This window comes from Corythoichthys intestinalis, chromosome 5 (genome assembly GCF_030265065.1).
Source record: "Corythoichthys intestinalis isolate RoL2023-P3 chromosome 5, ASM3026506v1, whole genome shotgun sequence".
Classification (NCBI taxonomy): Eukaryota; Metazoa; Chordata; class Actinopteri; order Syngnathiformes; family Syngnathidae; genus Corythoichthys; species Corythoichthys intestinalis.
In genome coordinates, this window is record NC_080399.1 from 41497610 (window position 1) to 41520507 (window position 22898).

Genomic DNA, 22898 nt, shown 5'->3' on the forward strand with positions numbered 1-22898 from the left:
AGTGTTTCTGTCGTCGCAGACACAGTGGTACACGTAAGATTTGTTCACGCAAGGTCGTGTCCCCAACTACGGGGTAAGAGATTCTTTAATTCGAGCGAAAATGATGACCTTTGCTGGTCGTTTTGGGGCTCTTGCCCCAGTGTTGCGGGTGACAAAGCAATCCGTCAAATGTACAGCGGCAACTGGAGCCAAGGAGTTGGTGCCTGCCACTGGTAAGATACGACAAAGATGAGGGCCCTCTCATAGCTAACAGTACAAGATAACGTCAGTGACCGGTTTCCTGTAAAATAATTTAATCGTAAATAACTGTCATCATTTTAGTTGTAACTCGCTTGTGTATCGTGTTGTTCCTGGATCGATAACCTGTTTTATTGACAGGTCACGCTTAGTAAATATCGTGGATACGCTTATTCTTACGCACCGGTATTGAAGATTTGGCAAAAATGATTTGATGGACATAATTAATGGAGGTATACGAACCGGGGAAAAAAAAACAAGCACTTAACTCAAGGACAATCTCGAAAACATAGGGTGTGGCCTAACCCATGTATAAAAGTGGTAACTATGCTATGCTAAATCAGTAAAGCTCAAAACACAAATAAGTGTATTGACAAAACAGAAAGAGTTTACTCAATGTCATTCATATCACACTTTAGATACAATTCGAACATAAGGTAAAATTGCATTGAGACAAAGGTAAAACATGTCAATACAACGTAAAATACAATACCAAGATAAACCGTTTAGGGCTGCAGCTATCGATTATTTTAGTAGTCGATTAATCGATGAACTAGTTAGTTCGAGTAATCGGATAAGGAACATGAAAACTTTTAACCCTGAGCTCAGCCTCAAACAGAATAAAAAAATAAATGAGGATCTATGTAGAACAAAAGAACAACTGGCTAACTTACATAGCAAAAGTCCGCTAGCTTAAATGCTATAAAATGCTCACGTTTTTTTTTTTACAATGTTCTTAACAAATGGTTCAGACACATATTCACACAAAAACTGCTAAGAATACCTATAAACTAAATAACGAATGCATTAAAAAAACATTAGCTCAAACAAAAGCTTATGTTGGTCTTAACAAGGAGCAGCTAAATTCATCCATGTGAAATGAAGACGAGGGCAGTGTATCCACCCAAATCAATAAAACTAAATGCAAACATTTTCAAAATACACCATTAAAACGCCACTTTAATTTAACGTATACTCGAAGCAGGAAAATTTAATTCGAATATTTTTTTCTAATCGATTACTCGAGTTTATTGATCAATAGTTGCAGCACTAAAACTGTTAAATGTGAATAAAAACATAAATGAAAACGAAATGAATAGGACACGACAAAGGCAGAAATGCAATCAGTGTTTAAAGCCAAGAAATGGACATTGTTTTATACGTGTTTCTTGAGCTATCTTTTGAACTAAATTATTACAAAGTATTCACATTATTAAAGAAATACCTCCTGTTGCAATCCACACTTGCTGACACATTTTTAAGATCCTCTACTACACATATTCCGACCTGCAAATGCCTTAATTTGATGATGCAGCACATGATCAAAATGTGTTAAATTTATCAATTTGCCACATTGAAAGTGCACACCACTAACTATATCTGGACAGTTTTCCCCATTTTTCTGAATGTAAACCTTTGCTGAGCTGGACACGTGTTCAATTGGTGAGAAAGTCCGTACTGAATCTTGGGCCCTCAGAGAAAACAAGCGCGGTCAAAACTTTTCGATGCATCCATCCCTACTAGATGCTCATTTGACGACGAAGTCGACGCTCTCGCTCTTCAACATTGTTGTATATAGGGGGAAAGTGTGTACTTTTGCAGCATTATGGGGACATTTTCTGTCATGTCTGATGTCAACCATATCACTGCAGTGTAACTACCGCTATAAAAATTCATATCACCACCAAAAATATTACGGTAACATCAGCAATAGTATGGAATGGCAGAGCCTTGACTTCCACCACGTTTGACAATTAAATATTTCAAGGATGATCCCCGAAATGTATCTAAAAAAAAATTTTGTTTCATAAATTAAAATACTTCGTTTCACAGCAGTCACGGAACTTTCCAGTTATAATTCTTAGATTTTGTGCCAAGTCATGTGGAAATGTGTGATGGAAGTGAATAAAATTCCTCAAAACAATGCTTGAAAGATTCTGCATTATATTATGTTATATTTTGCTTCAATAGTTAAATTCAAATAACTGAGTGTGTCTGAGTATGACCATTTTGTTTTGTTTGATCTTCTTTTAGCTCCCGGTGGAATCAAACTGGCCCACACAGATATCAAGATCCCTGACTTCACAGATTACCGCCGCCCTGAAGTCACAGACCCCAACAAAGCCTCTCAGGACAGTAGTGAGTCAAGGAGGGCCTTCTCCTACTTGTTAACCGGGGCCACCGCAGTTGTCAGTGTGTATGCAGCCAAAACGGTGGTCAGACAATTTGTCTCGTCCATGAGCGCCTCAGCTGACGTCCTGGCCTTGTCCAAAATTGAGATCAAGCTGTCTGAGATTCCAGAGGGCAAAAATATGACCTTCAAGTGGAGAGGGAAACCGCTGTTTGTTCGTCATCGCACCGACAAGGAAATTGCAGCAGAGGAGGCTGTGAATCTCGCGGAGCTCCGTGATCCTCAGCACGACAAGGATCGAGTGCTCAACCCCAGCTGGGTGATCGTCCTCGGTGTGTGCACCCACCTGGGGTGTGTGCCCATTGCCAACGCCGGTGACTTCGGTGGCTACTATTGTCCTTGCCATGGATCTCACTACGATGCCTCGGGAAGAATTAGAAAAGGGCCGGCTCCCCTTAACCTGGAAGTACCCTACTACGAGTTCCCGGATGATGACACCGTCGTGGTGGGATAATTATTAAAGCGCTAACCTATTTTACGAATCGATACCCCTTGTAGTATACTTTAAATAGATGGTTCTCTGTATAAGGTGGAGGTAAAATGGTCTATTTAATTGTCAATAAAAACTGGTTTCCTAAACCACTGCCAATTATGCTTTTCATTCTCTCATAGTAAAGGTCTGACTTTTTGCTTTAAACAGATCTGTTAACCACTCGTATTTTCCTTCCATATGCACAAAAATGGGAAAATTAAATGGATGATTTGAATGTTTTTTCATTCATATATCCATTCTCCAAATGTTTGTCAGTATTGTCCACCAATCCAGCCATTATGCATTTCTCAAAAGTTTGCTTTTGCTTGTGACAGGTGAGTTGCCATAATTGCCCGTAATTTTTTTTCCCCATGGTGCAAAAATGGGGAAAAGGACATCTAAGTCCACACCCCCATCTCAGTTTGGAAAATAATATTGATAAAGCAAGTCATGATGTTTTGTTTTGTAAAATAAGTGAAGGACTGATGAAATACTCTCAATACAAAAATAATTGAAATGATCGAACCATTTAATGTTCACATGTTATCACTAAAGCTGTCCGGTAATGCCTTTTTTAACAGATATCCCATATCCATGGACTTAACATTTTATGGCTATTTCGTATTGTGATGTTTGCTTTAACAATGATTAATGTGGCATCCTTAAGGTTTTCCAAATAAGCATTCTGTGGAGAAAAAAAAAGTTAAGGGAAAGTGCTTCTATAGCACCACTATATTTATCGTTGAAATTAAAATAGTTCAAACATCGATTTTCTCGATCAAGTGCAAAGTGCCAATAAGGCACTGCCATTTGGCTAGCAACTAGTTCAGGTTGCAGCACCACTGACCCTCGTGAGGAGAAGCAGTACAGAAGATGAATAAATAATTTTGGAGTTGACTGGATAAGCGTTCTCCACTCCCAACCAACAAATAAATTATCGAAATCATGTCCTTCTTACACAATAAGGGTGTAGAGCTTGTTGACTCGCACCTGCTAATCCACATAGTGCACATTTGCGTGGAGCTCTTTGGAGACGTAGCCCAAAAGGGCTGCTGTGAGTTGCTGCTTGAGACTACTGTTGCTCATAACAAGTGCCGTTAACTGTGCCACATCACTCCACTGGATGTCCCCAAGGATGGCGACCAGGTCTGCATATAGTTGCTGCTGCTGCTGAGGACTGAGCTCCATGATGACTTGTGGAAGAGGTTTGAACTGACCGCTGGTCAGCCAACAGCCAAGAAGGCCTCCGACAGCACCCCCTGGAGAGGTTCAAAATATTGTACTGTATTATACTACTGCACATGTATTACGTTTTGCAAGAAATATCGGGTAAAACACTCATCGTTTCAATAATTATCAATGTGTTGCTTACCAACTGCAATACCAAGAGGACCTCCTACCAAGCCTCCGGCAAAGGCCAGGCCCCCAGCTGTCGCTGCTCCCTTGCCGGAACCTTTCACTGTGGTCTGGATCTGCTTATCAGCTGATAACTCACAGCATAACTTCATTATATCTTCAAGACGATGACACATTCTCTGCAATAGGAAATGACGGATAGTAATTTTACAATCATACAATAACAATCTCTCCATATTACTAATACTGCACTACTTACTGTACATATAATAAGTACCAGAGACAGGCAGCAACAATTACACCAAGAGCGTCAATTATAGTAAAACAAGTAGTTGTGGTGATGCCACGTTTGACAACACTAACGCAGACCTAGAAAGCGAAATGTTGAATCTTACTGTTTGTACCTTCTAGTATGCAGTAGCATCACAGTCGACGTAAGTGGTTAGATGGAGAGACGGAAGTGGTTTGTCACGTGGTGTCGACCCAAAGATATGGCTCTGGCTGTATATAAATATAGATGTATAAAGGATATGTTGGAAGCGTAAGTAACTGACGGCCATCTTGCGTCGCTGGACTTTGGCAAGTTCATAGATTGTTTGTGTTTGTATTTATTTATCTATTTATTTATTGTTGGACTCACAGACTGGAAAGAATAAGACAAAGTGCGGTTGACGTCAACCATTCTCGCAGTCGGTGTGATGTCACCATGACGTCATCCCGCATAGCAACGTGTCGCCATTTTGAGATGGGGGCACACACAGGTAAACATCTGTAGACAAACGTTGTCTGAAATTCATATAGACCCTACCCACCGACCTCACAAAATCACGTGATCGCTGTATTGTTCCGCCCCCTTGTCCGTCATTTTGTGTCTGTATTATCAATGGTCTCAATTGATCGAGCAATTTATAATGCATTTCATGGAAGACCCGGTGCTTTCGGATGCCGTAAACTCACTGGATCCGTTGCATAAAAGGCGTTATGTGGAAAAGCTTCAGTTTATCCATTTGCCAGATCCATATTTGATGCCTAAATCGATGTTTTTCGACCCGCTGTCTGCGCCGTCTTTGCCTGACATCTGCTAGCTACCCTGATATTTACAACTATCTTGTCCACACAAAATCAGCCTATTCTCACGAAAGTTTGAAAAACTTTAAGAGCTTGGAGGCTTATAAATACTTCGTTGCTGGTTGGGTGAAACAGGTCCTCGTCCACGAAAATTTGGCAGGAATCTATCTTGTGCTTGGAAAGGTGAGTTACGAAATTTTCAATTCAAAATCTTTTGTTCTTGCTAACATCCTCTGTCAAGTCTAATGTATTTCATGTCATTTGTCAATGGAGCTAGGTCTTTTAATGTTTATATGGTTTAGCGATAGCACTCTCACTACATACATACGTGTATGTTGTCGGCGATTAGCCTAGCAATGATCTTAATTGTGGTTGTCAGCCCATAACCCTCTAAATATATATTAAATGCATCTTACCAGATATAAAATGACTACTACATAATCTGTGGTAATCGTTTGAGCCCAGTTTTCTCGTCGAATTGCAGCAGCCCATCTCGCTCTCTCCTCTCCGGGTCTCTCGGAATCCGGTAGAACTTCAGGTCTCGCCGTCTATCTTCTCTGTTATTGCAACCGACCGCCACACACGCCTTCACCATTTTGATTATTAATGTTAACGAGCAGAAAAACACGCCGTAAATAGGAGGAATGTACGTAGCCGTAACAGTTAAACACGATGTGTTGACGGACAATTGGGCGGCACCAGTCAGGAGGGCGGAGTTGTGACGTCACGTGGGTAAGGTCTATATTTCAGCTTTGTTTTGCGTCTTTTTTTTTGTCATAAAAACGTCTTAAACATGACTTATGATTATCACGAGTCACTGCCGACAGACGCGAGGAGGCGATACAATTTAAGATTAGCGTGTATTGGCCTGCAAATCTGCCCATACAAAGTCGCAGCTGATAGCTGTATGAACAATCCAAAGGAATAGCCTGCAGTGGAGTTCGGAAACATCTACAACTACCTCATAAAGTCACCCAGGAGGTTGACCTTAATCAATTATGTGGAATTTGTACTGTGTGAAACTAAGAAAACTGGTAGTATATATGGAGTGATTATTTCTCCCGTAACCGGTAATTCGCCTCCAAGCGTTATTTAGCCATGAACACGTCACAGCAAAATAACCAATTCCCACCAGGCCAATAATATACCGATTGACTAATCAGAGCAGTTCACGGCAAAAGAAAAATAATGCTTTGTGAGTTGGCGGTTACGGTAATAATAACGACTGCCTAGTCTATTGAATCCTAGCAGCTAATTGGGGGGGGGGGGGGGGGGGTCGATTGAAGTTTACTCACCAGTAATAAAATGTCGGCTGCAAACGTAAATGTGCTTGGATTTAGGTTCCCAGTTCCCACAGACGAGCATAGTCCACGGAACCGTCTTCTTTTACTGTTCCTCGATTAATTGCTTTCAGTCATTTGTTTCTCCTTTTCTTCTCACGAGGAAGAATGAAGAACTTCAAATGCGGCTCCGAACTCTTCCTTGTGTGACAACCTGCAACACAGCAACTTTTAGTCATTCCGACGGAAAAAAGACCGCAAATAAGTTGAAAGTTCAACGTGTTTGTATTACAATGCACGACAGAGCAACTGCTTTATGGAGGTCGATTTGTGTCTTTATTATTCAATCAAAAAAAAAAAGTTGCTTCAATCAAATAAAAAGTTGCTTCAATCAAAATATACTGTATATTTTCAATCGAAGAAAAAGTCACTTCAATCAAAAAAATGTGTTTGAATACAAAAATAAATTTGAAACTCCAAAAAATGTATTTGAAAACTTTTTCTATGATTGAATTTTTTTTTTTTTTTTTTTTGATTTGAGTGAACTTTTTTTTTTTTTTTAATTGAAACAACTTTTTTTGATTGAAGTAATGTAATTTTGCGTTTGGACCACATTTTGGGTAGGACATTTGTGTCTTTATTATTCAATCAAAAAAATAAGTTGCGTCAAACAAAAAATATATATATTTTTTCAAAATAAAAATCACTTCAATTAAAAATTTTTTAAAAATCAATCGTAGAAAAAAAGGTTTGTGAAAAAATATTTGAGACTCAGAAATTCACATTTGAACACTTCGTTTTTCATTGAAACTGTTTTCTTTGATCGAAGCAATCCTTTTTGTGTTTGAACCATATTATGGGTAGGACATTTGTGTCTAAATCACTCAATCCCAATAAAAGTTGCTTCAATCAAAAAAACTATTTTTAATCAAAGAAAAAAAACCTTTTGCAAAAATATTTTTTCTTATTTGAAATGTATATATATTTTATTGACGTGCCACTTTTTTTGAAAAGCAAAAAGTTTTCAACTCTTTTTTTTTTTTGAATGCACTTTTTTTTTAAGTGGAAAAAGTTTTTAAGGCACTTTTTTTCGATTGAATCATTTTGACACAAAGAGCCAACTTCAACGCTACTTCCGAAATGTTTGAGTGGCAGGTGACTAGGCCAATGACATAAAAGCAGGAAGTAAGCATAATGGCCACCAGGGCTCCATCCAGCCATCGGACTCTGATGGAGTCCAAGCCGAAAATAGGGCACCGCTACGGGGGTGTGACATCGGTGAATGCCCGCGATGGTACGGTGCCCTGTTGCGGAGAACTTCACCCGCTGCCCTGACGTGACGGTTGGCAATCGGGGTCCAACCGCAGTGTCGTGACGCGCCGGTACGGGAGTGGCCGGCGAGTGGCCCGACACTAGCCTGCCCAGTACGCGAGTGGACTACCGGCGAGTCGCTGGCGTCCGCACCGGGAGCCCCGTCGCTTCAGCTTTGAATTAGTGTCGTGTTCGCGGGCCGTCCACTCAACAGCCGGCCTCCGCTCCTGGGGGGTGATCTCGGGGTCCACCAGTGTTCCGCGACAGGGCACCGTACCATCGCGGGCACTCACTGATGTCACACCCCCGTAGCAGTGCCCTATTTTCAGCTTGGACTCCATCAGCGTCCGATAGCTGGATGGATCCCTGGTGGCCATTATTCTTACTTCCTGCATTTATGCCATTGGCATAGTCACCTGCCACTCAAACATGTCGGAAGTAGCGTTGAAGTTGGCTCTTTGTGTCAAAATGATTCAATCGAAAAAAAGTGCCTTCAAAACTTTTTCCAATTAAAAAAAAAAAAAGTGCATTCAAAACTTTTCCCACTTTAAAAAAAAAAAAAAAGAGTTGAAAACTTTTTGCTTTTCCAAAAAAGTGGCACGTCAATAAAATATATATACATTTCAAATTACAAAAAATTTTGCAAAAGGTTTTTTTTCTTTGATTAAAAATAGTTTTTTTGATTGAAGCAACTTTTATTGGGATTGAGTGATTTAGACACAAATGTCCTACCCATAATATGGCTCAAACACAAAAAGGATTGCTTCGATCAAAGAAAACAGTTTCAATGAAAAATGAAGTGTTCAAATGCGAATTTCTGAGTCTCAAATATTTTTTCACATTCAAACCTTTTTTTCTACGATTGATTTTTTAAATTTTTGATTGAAATGATTTTTATTTTGAAAAAATATATATTTTTTGTTTGAAACAACTTATTTTTTGATTGAATAATAAAGACACAAATGTGCTAGCCAAAATGTGGTCCAAACGCAAAATTACATTACTTCAACCAAATAAGTTGTTTCAATCAAAAAAAAAAAAAACTTGACTTAAATTTAAAAAAAAAAAAAAATTCAAAGAAAAATAGTTTTCAAATGCATTTTTATGAGTTTCAAATTTATTTTTGCATTCAAACACATTTTTTTTTGAATGAAGTGACTTTTTCTTCGAATGAAAATATATATTTTGATTGAAGCAACTTTTTTTTTGGATTGAATAATAAAGACACAAATCTACCTCCATACTGCTTGTGATTCGTCTTTTGCCCCGTTTTCAATATGGCAACGCTTTGTTGTGGCTGGTGACGTCATTAATGCCCGGATGTCCGACTTCTTCTACCTACAGGAGCAATTTGACTGGAATTTCCATACATGGACTGATGTGATAGCATTATCAACCAAGTGGCGGGTGGCACCACTACGACTCTGCAATAAGACATCTGTTGTGTTGCCTCATTTGTAATGCAATAACAATTTTCCTAAAACGTTTGGATTCACTGTGAATTTTTTACAAATATAAGTTGCGGTATACATTACATTCAAATAAAGGGTGTTATATTTGTTTTATCACACTATAACGAGTAACAAGAGCAAGAATAAGAGAAATTCAGCTTATAGCAATCATTTATTGTTCATGTGCCCCACACATCGTGCGCAATCCTAGATCCATGACGCGCCAAGGAACATGCATGTAATAACATTGGCAACCACCATTCATGGTCATGGCCCAACTTCCCATCATGCATTTGGGCAGAACATATAACAGTCGCTACAATACGTATCCTAAAAGTAAATCACTTTAGGACGAGAAGCCTCTCTTCAAATATTATTCAAATTATGGGAAAAAAAACGAAAACAAAATCCCAAACCAAATTAAAGGAATAGTGATCTTTTTGTTCAAATTGCTCCAAACAGAAAGAATCTTGTTCAAGAATTTGGGGGGAAAATGAATTTCATTTTCCTGGAGGAAATTGGCAATAAAGGCTAGTATTACTAGAAAGTAGGCAAAATTGCAGTGTGCAGCCATTTTTCAATGCTCAAAGTGTTTTAGCCCATCAAATATGGGAATTTCAGATACTCTGTCATTGCTCATGATGTCAGAAACACCCAAAATTTCTTAGGCTTTTGCAATGTTGTTTACATGTGAGTCCTCACTTAAATAGTCATGTATACAGGTAGTCCCCGACTCCCCGGGTTACGAATGGGTTCCATTCCTACGCTGGCAATGTAACCTGAACCTTTTAAGTACCCCTAAATACCCCCAAAATCTCAAAATTATTATCCAAAAACATGTGTTATACGTCATTGTACTGTCCTCGCCAAGACATTGGAGCTAAGTTCTAGCTATACAGCGAGCTAAGCTCAGAAATGAAGACAGATGGAATGATTGGTTGGAACAAATGCACTCTTCCTCGTGTGTGCGCGTGCTCATGTGGTCTTCTTCGTGTGCGCAAATATGTTCTTCGTCATGTGTACATGCGCTCTTACTTGCGTGCCATTAGTACTACCTGCTCTATGCTTCCTGCATCAAGATAAAGCATGCATCACAAAACAAAAGTCAACATTATAATAACTTTTAAAAAGCCGAAATCACGGAAGTCGGGTACGTCCTAACCCGGGGACTAACTGTACACTGGTTTTGCTCAAACAAACACGGTATATGAAAATAAGAATGTTGTGTATTTTGTCTACTCATGTGTGCTGTAGGTTAGTCTATCATGCCAAATTTTCATATGGTGCTTCCAGTATGCGTATTTGCAGCTGTGCTACAGTTATATAGTGTATAAGAGTTTCATACACGGATTTTACTTGGAAAAACAACATTTAAAAAAAGGAGAAAGCAGTGTCATTATGCCACAGTGTTCATCTTCTGGCTGTATGAGAGGATGGAGGATAAATGCAAGATTAGGAGCAAGGAGCGCCTTCTTTCTCAGGGTGGCACGCGCGTTGTTTTTTTATTAAAATATTAGAATGTGTGGTGGTGACCCTTCATTCTGTGTTCATAATTCACCCATGGAACTTATGTGTTGTGTTCCGGAGGAGGGGGGGACTCTGTCGCGCGCATTTCCGGCAGAGAGACTAGAGATAGAAAAGACACGAGCAGCCGAACACGGCGTCGCAAACTCAACTCAGCGAGCAAAAAGACTAACCAACATAATCCGTGACAAATGAAAAGAAATGGACAAGTTGGTTCAGAAGCTCGTCCTCTCAGTAGAGCCGCTACTCTGCTGCATTGAGAGGAGCTCCATGAGGTGGTTTGGGCTTCTAATTTAGGATGTCTCCTGGACACCTCCCTGTTAAAATGTTCTGTGAACATCGCACTGGAATAGCGCCCTAGAGTCCACCCAGGACACAGTGGGGAGACTGTCTCCAGGCTGACCTGAGACAAAGTGGCAGGGGAGATGGAAGTCTAGGCTTCCCTGCTGAAGATGCTGCCTCCATGACCCGACCTCAGATAAATTGGACAGAATAGATGGATCGATAGAGAAAATGTTTTTTTTTTCTTCCTTAAATTGTAACTATTTTCAATGTTTTGCATATCATGCCCCATGGCATGTTTATTTAACGTGATGGTTTTTGTCATGTGTCCATCGTTGGTCCTATTTTTGTATCGATATGATCATGATCATGGCTGTTTATTTTGTGCCCTGCATCCAAACCTTAGCCAGCAGTGATCGGCTCCAGCACCCCTTGTCAGAATGAACGATGAATGAATAATGATCTTTCTCATCATTCTTGTTTCATTAACAAGAATAGACCGGGATGTCTTCAGGTGCAATGTTTAATGAAAATAGAGATGGAGTGCATGGGGGTGTGTTAGATAATTCACTCAGTGAGACAAAGGAACAAGAAAAAATGCTGAATGCATATATATTCCACAACATTTGTTCCAAAGTTTTGTACAGAGCAGCTGAAAAATTAGGCATTACAATTCATAACAGTCCCTAAAATATGCCCACGAAAGAGACAGAAAAGGTGATTGTGGCTCTGGATCACCTGTGTGTAGTGAGGAGAGCACCACCCGGTAAAATAGAAAAGTGGTCCTTTGCTTTTGTTGTGCGTCTGTTTTTTTCACGCAACGGGCGCTCCCGCAGTGGGAGCCCTTCCATGCGGCGACGATCAGCCTCCAACCGCTCCTGCCGTTGGGCTCCTTCGTGCATTACACTGGCAGCAAAGTCTCGCTCATTGAGGAACGCCACGGTATCGTCTCTCTTGCGGCTAATGTACCCTTTGAGGACGGCATTGTAAGGGTTGGCAGCGCCATCTGCATCTGGGTCGTCCAGCTGGTACTTGAATTCCATGCGGGTGATGACAGGAAGAAGGAAATGTTTGCTTTCAGGAGGGTGAGCTAAGCCCAGGGCCTCTGAGACAAGGCGGGGCGGCAAAGGCACCAAGTCACAACCAGAGCGTTTGTCCACGTATTCTCCATGTTGTCTTCGTACCAGGGCAACGTCTTGAAGAGAGCGAGTCCGCCTCTCCTCCAGGTCTGTAACTATTCTCTCTGGGTATGTTTGGCCCAACACCACACCTAAGAAAAGACTGACAGTGAGGCAGTTTTCTAAGTAGGAACATCATAACCAGGCAGGTATGCAATGCAGCTGGAGACTTTGTACATTTTGTAATCTTATGGCTTTATTCCAAAACCTTGTTGCAAAATTCAGGCAATTCTCACATTTGGCAACCCTTATGGCAATGAATGATAAAAAAGTAAGCATTTACAAAAGTGGCAATGACCATTGCCAAAAGCAAACAGTTTTTCTAAATACAAACTGTCACTAGGATAATTGTTTTGTATTTGAGCAAAAATTGGAAAAACAAGGCAACAAAACTTAGATAGAATGGATAAATTAAGGCACTGTAATGCTATTGCACAGCATGAGGATCTTACCTGAACGTCGGAGCATGGATGCCGGACATTTCCAAGGTTTGTGAATAAGCTCATCAGGCAGCTCTGCAAGTTCAGGACACCATTTCCTCACATAGCTGCCGTATGGGTCACACGTCATGGCAGCGTCGACGGGATGCATGACAAAGTTCCAGTGATCCAGACCGCACATGCCGCCATTCTGCCACATCATGGCGTCGATGGCCACGTCAGCATCCACAAGTGTGTCCTATACAGAAGTATGGATGTTCACTACTGTTTGAACTGAGACCCCGATGTTAATTTGCACAACTCACCTGGAACCAGCGGTAGCCCTCCTGCCAGGGCAGATGGAGGTACGCTATAAGGAAAGATGCCACTACATGTCTGGTGTAGTTGTTCATCCAACCTGTCAGCCACAGCTGTCTCATGGCTGCGTCCACCAGAGGGTAGCCGGTTCGGCCTCGCTGCCAAGCCTTGAGATGACTGCCATTGCTGCTCCAGCGCAATACCTAAACACAACAAAAGAACAATATACAATTATTTACTGTTCATAGACAATGCGTGATATATTTTTGGTGAAACTCAAGGTGCAAAAGTAAATAATATATGTCAACTTCATGTTATTTTGCTGAAATAATTAGTTCTATTCAATCTGAAATTTTCTATCACAGATTTTCTATTGGAAAATATGGTCTACACGAAGATGGTGAAACACTAGAGTACAACACGTGAACAGGAACTTATATTTGCCAACCTTGTATGGAGGCCTGATGGATTCCCAGGGAAGGTCAGGAAACAACGTGAGCTGCCAGTATGCAAGATCCCTCCACGCCAGTTTCCGTTGGAATTTTGGAGGTCGGCAGCGAGCCCCCTTGGCATCCCAAAGAAGCCAGCGAGGGCTGAGCTGACCAAAATGAAGGTAAGGTGATAACGTGCTGGTGTTGGGGGCATCTGCCCTGCCTGACTCTTTGTCATATCTATACACACCTGGGAAGTGAAAAGAACGAAGCTTGTGATAAGTCAGTTTGGAGTAAGTCTACAGTATGTGTGCACATACGGTAACTGAATGTGGATCTAGAAGTTGTTACTGACACAAAATTGGCAAAATACGGCAAGGTGTTGTATTAGTAATATTATTCCAAAAGGTAAAGTAGTAACTTGACTTACATTCAAATTTGTTTCGTGGCCATGAGAGTAATTGAAATTGCTCAGATTTCAAATAAACATTTTGCAATTAAATGAGTTGGAACGTCATTATAATGTTCCAGCACCCCAAACACACAGTAGCATGTATTTTAATAAGAAAAATACTATCTCTATACCGCACTGTACTGAAATAAACATTCAGTAATAAATTATAGTAATAGTCTGTGTACATAGTCCCTCACCGTCATGGAGAAAGGCTTCTAGCCTGGCATGAGCGCCCTCTTCACTGAAATCCCATGACTTGCGAATGTTTGCCGCCCAATCAATCTGAAAGCCAGGGATTATAATTAAATTTTATGATGGACTGATTTGTTGTGATGCTTTGATTACTAACCGTGGTGCCATCCTTCCTTCGGGGCATAGCTGCCAAGCCTAACGTGTCCAAAGGGATACCTTGAGGCCAACTGGAAGGTCCAGGCAGAGACACAGGCGCGTCCAGTGGAGCACCAAGTCCAGTTCCTGCCGGGTTCTGTCTGCAGCAGCTCATGAAATGAGACACTGATCCAATTCCTACCAAACAGAATAAGTAAAACAAAATCACTTGAAATCTATTTACTTGAAGTAAATTGGGACTTTGGAATACACCCATAATGTCAATGTTAGAAACTTATAATATCAGGGCATCGTCGTTTTTCTTTTTCCACTTGCTAACATTGGTGTTTACCTAGAAGGCAGGCCAAACTATTCTAAAAAACACATCCATCTGTCCGTCTGTCCATCCATCTTCTCCCACAGGGACAGCAGCTTTAACAGGGAAGCCCACACTTCCCTTTCCCTAGCCACTTTGTTCAGCTCTTCTAGGAGGATCCTGAGACGTTCCATAACAAGCCAGAAGACATGATCTCCCCAGTGTGTCCTGGGTCGACCCCGCGGCCTCTTCCAAGTGGGATATACCTGAAATGCTTCACCGGGGAGGCACCTTACCTGGTTCCTTTCGATGCATAACATTTTCTTTCTACCCTGTTGACTGCCACGCCCCCAAATTGGAGATATTTCCTGAGTTTTGTATTCCTCAAAGAGACTTCTTAGTTTTTGACTTTTCAGAGTCAGTTCAAAAAATTGCCCATGTTTCCAGAGAAGAATTTGCCTAACAATTATGCACACCTTGATATAAAGTGTTGATTTCATTAGAACGCACACTAACTCGTTACACATGCAACTTGGAAATTATAAATAAAATAATGATATGGTCAAAAATTTTACTCTGACTTGCACAATAAAGAAAAGGAGAAGGTGCCCTCTGATTTTGTTATCTACGTTCCCTATTGTTTTTGGCCCCTTTTCAAAACAATGAGTGACATACCTCTGAGTCCCACACCTTCTGTGCTGACAGAGTAAGGGTCTCTGGTGCAGTATGAGTGGAACATCTTGCATTGAACCCCTTGTTTTTGGAGTGTTGACACCACCTCGTCATCCCGCTCCTTCAGCCAAGGCTCATAGAGGGCGTTGGCCAGCACTGTTCGGGCCCCGGTTTCCTTCAATAGAGCTTTAAGCACAAGCAAGGTGGTGGACCTGATGCGGCTTGCATCCAGGAAGACCAGGTGGCTACCAATATGCTCCAGAGATGAACGGAAGGAGGACAGTGCCTGATGAAGCCAGTATTTACCTGTCTCAAGGAAATAAATATAATGAGTGGGCAGAAATAGCTGAACACATAGGTGAGTTGAAAACACAGGCTGAAATGAAGTTTTCTAGCCTTCTGACATCGTGAACGTGTAGCACCCAAATATCCCTGATAGGGGCTTCACAAACGGAGAGATATCAATGGCGGCGCCCTTGTCAGTGAAAAGTGGGGAGCAAATGGTGGCCGGCTGGCGCTTCCTTTGGTTAAGGCTATAATTTAGCAAAACATGTATGGCTAAAATGCTGGTTGAAACAATACGAGAAATCTAAGCTATGGTAAAAGTTGAATAATTAGCCCATCCATCAATCATTGTGTTAACAACATCTGAATTTTATCCTAGTGTATTTTTTAAATAACTTTTCTGTTAGACTGTAAATAACACTCAACTTTCTTCCTGACAGTACTAAAGGCAGCTAAAACCACAATCATGCCATTTACCCATTTTTCTCAATTATCCCGCTATGGTAACATGACATAACGGTTGGAATGTAATACTTGTGATTTTGGCATCTGGGACTACAGTATATTATATGTGATGTCATGGTGAAAAGTGATACAAACTGAAATTTAAAAATCATGTCAATGAATTGCCCATATGTAGTGATATGACCAACTTACAAGCTCCTCCCATAGCCACAGTCATACCCGGTCCCTCTTCCTCTTCAGGACTCCAGATGAAGACTGGTATGACAGGGGCACCTGCCTCCAGGGAGCCGATGAGAGCAGGATTATCAGACAGTCTCAAGTCTCTGCGGACCCAGAGCAGTACAGGCGCAGCCCCCGATGGAGAGTGTGGCAATCCAATGACCGGCTGGGCCGCAGCTTTCCGACGTTGACGTCTGCTTTTGGAACGTTTTCTCTTCTCAGACTGGTCCTCTTTGATTTCAGATTTTGTGACCATCTTCTCATTGACAATAACTGTCTGACATGAACTTATTGATGTGTTTAGAAGTGTACTTTCTTTATACTCTTGGGTTCCACTTTGTGCTTCTTCAGAGAAGGATAACCCATCAAATGCCTGTACTGGGGTTCTTGTGTGATCTTGTGTTTGAAGTAGAGACAGAGTCACTGCTAGTTCAAACTCATCAACTTCAGCCTGGCATGAGAGAAATATTAGAGGTAGGTATAGAGTTATTTGTGACCCCCATCCTCTTCATTGCACACAGTACTTCTTAGATCTATTCATTGTTTGTCAAATCAAGTTTTTGCCTTGATATGCATACAATCAATACAATCCAAAATGCCCTCACGATCAGTAATGCTACCCCACTTAATTCAGCGAATTCGCAATGTAACGGCTTCTGTATTGGATGAGATTTTAAGTTCTTCACAAGGCCATTAAACTGGCCCTCAATGACATCATAATTTTCAAGTTTTTTAAACTTCCACAAAGCAATACTTTTATACGTATCACTAAAATATTAACACAATATTAGGTGTTTAAAAATGGCACAAAAACAGCGTGGAAAGATTAAGCTTTAAATCAATAATGACGGGTAGAACACGCGCCCCGAAAGATTGTCAACAGTGAAAGGTGGGAAAATATTATGACATGCGTTAAGTACGTACAACTTTTTTTTTCTTTTTCTTTTTTTTTCTTCTTTTTTTACAATTTTCCCAACTGTGGGATTAACAAAGGTGTCTAAATTTATCTGATTAACAACTTAATAAGTCCCTGATGTTAATGCACACAACATAACAAATTTAGTGATACCTGGTTTTTAAATTCGAAGCCTGCAAAATGCTTTTGTTCAACAATTATTTATTCAATGTATTTTAAAATGTTTTTAGTCACAAAAAGTGTTTATAATGTGACAACATTTTTAAAAGTGGCGAAAATCTTCAATTTTGGTATTTAAGCTACAAACATTTGGCAGGAACCCCTCGACCGGTGTTCGGCTGGTGTAGGTTCACTGCGCCTATGCCTACACCTGTGTTCGGCGCGAAACGTCCTACACAATGCTCAGCGCGCTTGCGCAAGCATTCGCACGCATGCGCATATCGGTTAGAAGCGGCGAGTACTTGCTATTTTTGTTTTTATTTAGTTTTTTTTAGAACCTTTTCATTGCCTCAAAAATACTTTTTGCATGCATTACCCTGTCATACTTTTAACCTTTGTGTTTTTTAGTTAGCTTTGAACCAGCTGACCACATTGATCACGTGACCGTCCTTAATAGGGAATGGGACGTACTACGTCATTGTTTGGACGCGCCTCCATGCTGGCAATATGATTCACTTCCGGGTCGGCAGTCTCAATGCGGATTGTAACGTGTGGTCGTGCTAAGCTAACTCTTTCGGTGTTTTAGAAAGAAATTATGGGTGTGTATTGTTGTGTTACCGGGTGCAACAGCTTCTCCTATGACTAAAAAAAGGGCGAGGAAAACTGGACTCACTTTTCACCGTTTTCCTGCATGGAGGACCAAATATCAGATCACGAAGGCACGACGGATGGCTGGGGCGCAGCGGTTCGTTGGAAAAGCATTTCTCTTGATCATATTTCTGCTGGAATGAGAGTGTATTCCCCTCATCTCTACTCTTGTAAGTTGAACGATTTATCCGTTTTGGTTTCAATACGTTTTTTTGTTTTGTTTTTTTTACTGTTGTGTAAATCTGCCTCGGTAGCAATGCTAACCTTCTCCTCCTCCTCACCTACCTGTTGTGTTACTAGGAAAACCTGCATATGAAATGCTGACAACACATCCCGATTGGTCACCATATCTCTTCTTGGGTTATTCTGAGGTCAAGCGCACCACATCGGAGCGTTATGAGAGGTTGGAAAGGCGAAGAGTGCACGCTGAAACTTCAGTTTGCTCTGCTCTTACAAACACGATCCCAAGTGTTGTTGTGAAAAGTCAATAAAATATGAATACCAAAACATGACTTGAACAACTTCTTGACAAACTGTAACTGCTTGTTGTTTACTTCAGGTCTTCGTAATAAACAGGTGTCATAATTACAAAGTCAGGTGACTTAATTTTGTTATTCTATTTGGAATATGCATTGACAATTTTTGGACAGTGTTGTAGACAAGAACTGGGACTGATAAGTTGCAATAGATTTATTTCAAGTAATGCAATTTTTCCAATACGATATTTGAATTGACAGTTTAAAATCTTTAAATTAGTGCAAACAAGGCCCACCCTCTGACGGTGGCAGCAAATATTATATAATTATAAGTAATACACAAATACAAGATCACAATAAACGTGTCTTTGTCAAAGCAGTTTAAAGACTATTTACTGGCCTTGGGTAAATTGCCAGACAGGATAAATATGTGCTTTAAAGTTCTTGCATTTCCATTTTAAGTATTGCAAGTACTAGTCTCCAACACAGTATTTGAACTGACAGTTTAAAATCCTTTTAGTACAAAATGGCCCACACTCTGGCAGGGGGCAGCAAATATTATAATACACAATACATTATAAAAAGCCATATACTATATAAATACAAGATCACAACAAAACCTGTATTTTTTCAAAGCAGTTAAAAAACATCCAGTGGCCTTAGGTAAATAAAGGTGTATAAATATGTACTTTACAGTTCTTGCATTTCTATTTTAGGTATTGCAACTTTTCCAACACTATTTGAATTGACAGTCTAAAGTCTCCATAAGTGCAAATAAGAATATTATAATTTAAAAATAATAATAGAATATATAAATTCAACATTACAATGAAACGTGTCTTTGTCAAAGTGGTTTAAAAAAAAAAATAATAATAATAATAATACGTCACTGGCCATAGTTAAATAGCCAGGCAGAATAAATATGTGCATTAAAGTTCTTGCATTTTCACAAGTTAAAAGCCCGCAGTTCATCGACGAGAAGGGCAGACCCAGATGGCGTCTGCTGCAGGGGCTTGTTTGAGTCCGACACAGGACAAATGGAACCACTCCATTGAACAAATTTTCTTTGTCAAATGATCCAAGAAGAGAGATGGTGACCAATCGGGATGTGTTGTCAGCAGGTTTACCTAGGAACACAACAGGTAGGTGAGTCGTAGTAGGCGAGCATTGCTACCGAGGCAGATTTACACAAAAAACAAAAACGTATTGAAACCAAAAGTGGATAAAGCGTTCAACTTACAAGAGTAGAGATGACAGGAACACACTCTCATTCCACCAGAAATATGATCATAAATGCTTTTCCGACGAACCGCTGCAATCCAGCCATCCGTCATACCTTCGTGATCTGATATTTGGTCCTCCATGCAGGAAAACGGTGAAAAGTGAGTCCATTTTTCCTAACCCCTTTTTTTGTCGTAGGAGACGCTGTTGCACCCGGTAACGCAACAATAAGCACCCATATTTTCTTTCTAAAACACCGAAAGAGTTAGCTTAGCACTACCACACGTTACAATCCGCATTGACTCTGCCGGCCCGGAAGTGAATCATATTGCCAGCATGGAGGCGCGTCCAAACAATGACGTAGTACGTCCCATTCCCTATTGATAGAACTACATTTGAGTATTTTCTTCAGGCATTTTTCGTACGTTCTACCTGTATGCATCTAAACAAAACAAGTTTAGAGCGCACGGTATTACTTTGGGTGTCAAATTCGACTATTGTGAGCAGGGCCGGAGTGGAACTCATTTTCGGCCCTGGAATTTCATGCCTCAGACCGGCCCACTCATTTAAAATTATGTCATTATGCATAGACGTGTTAAGTTCAGTGTTCTCTAAAGCCATGTACTGTAATTCTGTGTATTCCAATTCAGTGCAGGTAATGGTTGTTTAACAAGGTGGCTTTATTTTAACAAGTGCAACACAACATATTTTGAACAAATTTAAAAATGGATTAAAAAAAAAAACTATATTAAATGATACATTTGGAAAATAAATTAGGCCTGTCAAACGATTAAAATTTTTGATCGAGTTAATTACAGCTTGAAAATTAATCATAATTAATCGCAATTCAAACCATCTATAAAATATGCCATTGTTTTCTGTAAATTATTGTTGGTATGGAAAGATAAGACACAAGATGGATATATACATTCAACATAAGGTACATAAGGACTGTATTTGTTTATTATAACAATAAATCAACAAGATGGCATTAACATTATTAACATTCTGTTAAAGCGATCCATGGATAGAAAGACTTGTAGTTCTTAAAAGATAAATGTTAGTACAAGTTATAGAAATTTTATATTAAAACCCCTCTTAATGTTTTCGTTTGATTAAAATTTGTAAAATTTTCAATCAAAAAATAAACTAGTAGCCCGCCATTGTTGATGTCAATAATTACTTACACAATGCTCATGGGTGCTGAAGCCTATAAAATCAGTCGCACCCAAGCGCCAGCGGAGGGCGGCAAAACTCCATAAAACACAATTAACAAGTGGGCATGTCATTGTACTGTCATTTAAATCTGTCTGAGCAGGGCATGTGCGTTAATTGCGTCAAATATTTTAACGTGATTCATTTAAAAAATTAATTACCGCCCGTTAACGCATTAATTTTGACAGCCCTAAAATAAATGAATAAATAAGACCTTTTCTGCAACATCAAATATTAAGAAAATGAGTGTTTACAGATAAAACAAACATAGCAACATAACAATATGAAAAATAAAGAATACGTATTGCACATTGTAACAACTTCTAATGATACTATTATCAATTTTCCATTTCCACTTTAAAAACGCCACGTAATTGAATATATTCATTCTAATGTTCACTCGCTGAACGACATGGCAATCCTACCTTCCAGCTCTGCACCTGTGGTGTGTTCATTATGGCTAATGCTTGCTGCTACATATCCCTTGTGAGGTGCTACAAGAAGCCAAAGTTTCCACAATTACATTTTGTCGTATCACACGGTGCAAGTTGCATTTTATTCGCCATCCGGCTTTACCACTTTCGTTGTAATCCTCTGTAGTTTGAGGCCGCAAGGTCGTTGCATGAAAAAAATTAGCTATTTTCGCGCATTTTGCCGATTCTTTCACGAGTGCTTTTCTCTTTTTAATTCTTAATTTTCAGCGCCACCCTTGCTCTTTTTATCCATCCAAGCACCGAGATAGCAGCTAATTTGGCTCAATACAGACTACAATTAGGGGGCGGAGCTGCATGCTGTATTTTTCGTCTGCACACGTGAGGATGAGTCTGGGGAAAAAAATAATAGTTTTTTTTTTTTTTTTTTTTTTTAAGACTGCCCACAGGGACAGCGGTAACAGAATGTAAGTTATACTCAGTGACACTGTCATAAATAAATACCAAACAAAAAAAATGATAACAGTGTAATTTTTTTTTTTTTTTTTTAATAAAACCCGGACCGGCCCATCTGGCCAGCCGGCCCTTCTGGAATCGTCCAGAAGCTCCCGATTAGTCACTCCGGGCCTGATTGTGAGACGTTTCGCCGATGTATGCGATTTTGGCAGAACACGGGCCTTACGTTTGACACCTGCGCGATAGATAGAATACGGGAACTAATGTGGTTGTTTACGAAAGAACTCCAAGGCAAGCGCACATGTGAGTTTATGGCAAGCAAAAAAGAACCAATAAATAACTTAAATGTACGTTCAGTAAATTTAAGAATTTTATTTAAGAGATGTCGAGAAAATCACATTTTGAGTGATTTATATACTAATTCGCTTGCCATCTTATTTTTCAGTCAAACTAAAAGATACGTTCATTTTTTAGACCCCCTCGACTTGATTATAACGACGTTGTACCTGATAAATGCACAGTATCTTAACAATTTTACTGACCTTATCAAAATATTCATCGTAGATGGAGACGAGGGCAGCGTACAGGGAGCGGTTGGCCGAAGACAGAGGCTGGACAACAGTCAGAAAGCGGGCACGTGTCTCCTGATGCCCCAAGATGGACAGGCACATCGCGAAGAACCCCTCTGGATCCTCCTGACCCAGCAGCACTTCCCTCAGGACGCTTCTCACCATTGTCAGCCCGCCGTCTTCTTGAGTTTGAGGCATATTCGATTGGAAGGGTATTGTTAAGTCTTAATGCAGACGTTTTAAAGCACACACCGGTTCCGCATAAGCAGCATTAGCAGACAACCAGCGTTACCAAACAGCTGATTGGCGTTACACAACACGCTTGTTTTGTAACTTCATACTTTTGATTGTAATGATCTCGCATTACCACTAAGGGGAGCTCAAACCTAAAAACCAAGACCAGCGTTTTCTGTCTGTCATCACACACCACTTTGTATTTCTTGTTCATTATGAGAAAGACTCACAGAATTCACAAGTGATGAATTGCAGTCTCTGTTTCCCCCTTTCATTAACATAACAGAGTCATTGGATTACTTCGACCATCCCTTAAC

General features: G+C 40.2%; 3 protein-coding genes and 1 long non-coding RNA gene across 5 annotated transcripts; 2 read left to right on the plus strand and 2 right to left on the minus strand.

Moving 5' to 3' along the window:
• The first annotated feature begins 9 nt into the window (after window positions 1–9).
• LOC130916422 (cytochrome b-c1 complex subunit Rieske, mitochondrial) lies at window positions 10–3017 on the plus strand. The gene is made up of 2 exons (XM_057837136.1): window positions 10–212; window positions 2272–3017. The coding sequence occupies exons 1-2, from the start codon at window positions 101–103 to the stop codon at window positions 2880–2882; spliced, it is 723 nt and encodes a 240-aa protein (XP_057693119.1). The 5' UTR covers window positions 10–100; the 3' UTR covers window positions 2883–3017.
• zgc:112052 (protein C19orf12 homolog) lies at window positions 649–4771 on the minus strand. Of its 2 annotated transcripts, none has more exons than XM_057837139.1 (3): window positions 4516–4657; window positions 4273–4435; window positions 649–4159 (listed from the first exon to the last, which is right to left on the minus strand). In XM_057837139.1, exons 2-3 carry the CDS (start codon window positions 4430–4432, stop codon window positions 3894–3896), a joined length of 426 nt encoding a protein of 141 aa, XP_057693122.1. In that variant the 5' UTR covers window positions 4433–4435; window positions 4516–4657; the 3' UTR covers window positions 649–3893. The 2 variants fall into 2 exon arrangements, with proteins under 2 accessions (XP_057693122.1, XP_057693121.1); XM_057837138.1 differs by lacking the exon at window positions 4516–4657 and adding an exon at window positions 4661–4771 and having other exon boundaries at window positions 651–4159.
• On the plus strand, window positions 4713–9499 carry LOC130916424 (uncharacterized). Its single transcript, XR_009063279.1, has 3 exons — window positions 4713–4797; window positions 4899–5017; window positions 9260–9499. It is a non-coding gene; the product is annotated as an uncharacterized LOC130916424 (long non-coding RNA).
• On the minus strand, window positions 9215–22695 carry si:ch1073-390k14.1 (deoxyribodipyrimidine photo-lyase). Its single transcript, XM_057837132.1, has 9 exons — window positions 22321–22695; window positions 16230–16707; window positions 15291–15593; window positions 14322–14497; window positions 14170–14254; window positions 13536–13768; window positions 13096–13290; window positions 12803–13028; window positions 9215–12442 (listed from the first exon to the last, which is right to left on the minus strand). Exons 1-9 carry the CDS (start codon window positions 22543–22545, stop codon window positions 11907–11909), a joined length of 2457 nt encoding a protein of 818 aa, XP_057693115.1. The 5' UTR covers window positions 22546–22695; the 3' UTR covers window positions 9215–11906.
• Between the last annotated feature and the right edge of the window lie 203 nt (window positions 22696–22898).

Bases quoted from the DNA above. Each gene is read 5' to 3' on its own strand.
- zgc:112052 (XM_057837139.1), bottom strand. From the start codon at position 4,432: ATGTGTCATCGTCTTGAAGATATAATGAAGTTATGCTGTGAGTTATCA. The intron at 4,160-4,272 runs GTAAGCAACACA...GAACCTCTCCAG, and splicing joins TCCTCTTGGTATTGCAGTTG to GGGGTGCTGTCGGAGGCCTT.
- LOC130916422 (XM_057837136.1), top strand. From the start codon at position 101: ATGATGACCTTTGCTGGTCGTTTTGGGGCTCTTGCCCCAGTGTTGCGG. The intron at 213-2,271 runs GTAAGATACGAC...ATCTTCTTTTAG, and splicing joins GGAGTTGGTGCCTGCCACTG to CTCCCGGTGGAATCAAACTG.
- si:ch1073-390k14.1 (XM_057837132.1), bottom strand. From the start codon at position 22,545: ATGCCTCAAACTCAAGAAGACGGCGGGCTGACAATGGTGAGAAGCGTC. The intron at 14,498-15,290 runs GTATGTCACTCA...TCTGTTTGGTAG, and splicing joins AGAAGGTGTGGGACTCAGAG to GAATTGGATCAGTGTCTCAT. The intron at 13,769-14,169 runs GTGAGGGACTAT...TTCACTTCCCAG, and splicing joins AGAAGCCTTTCTCCATGACG to GTGTGTATAGATATGACAAA.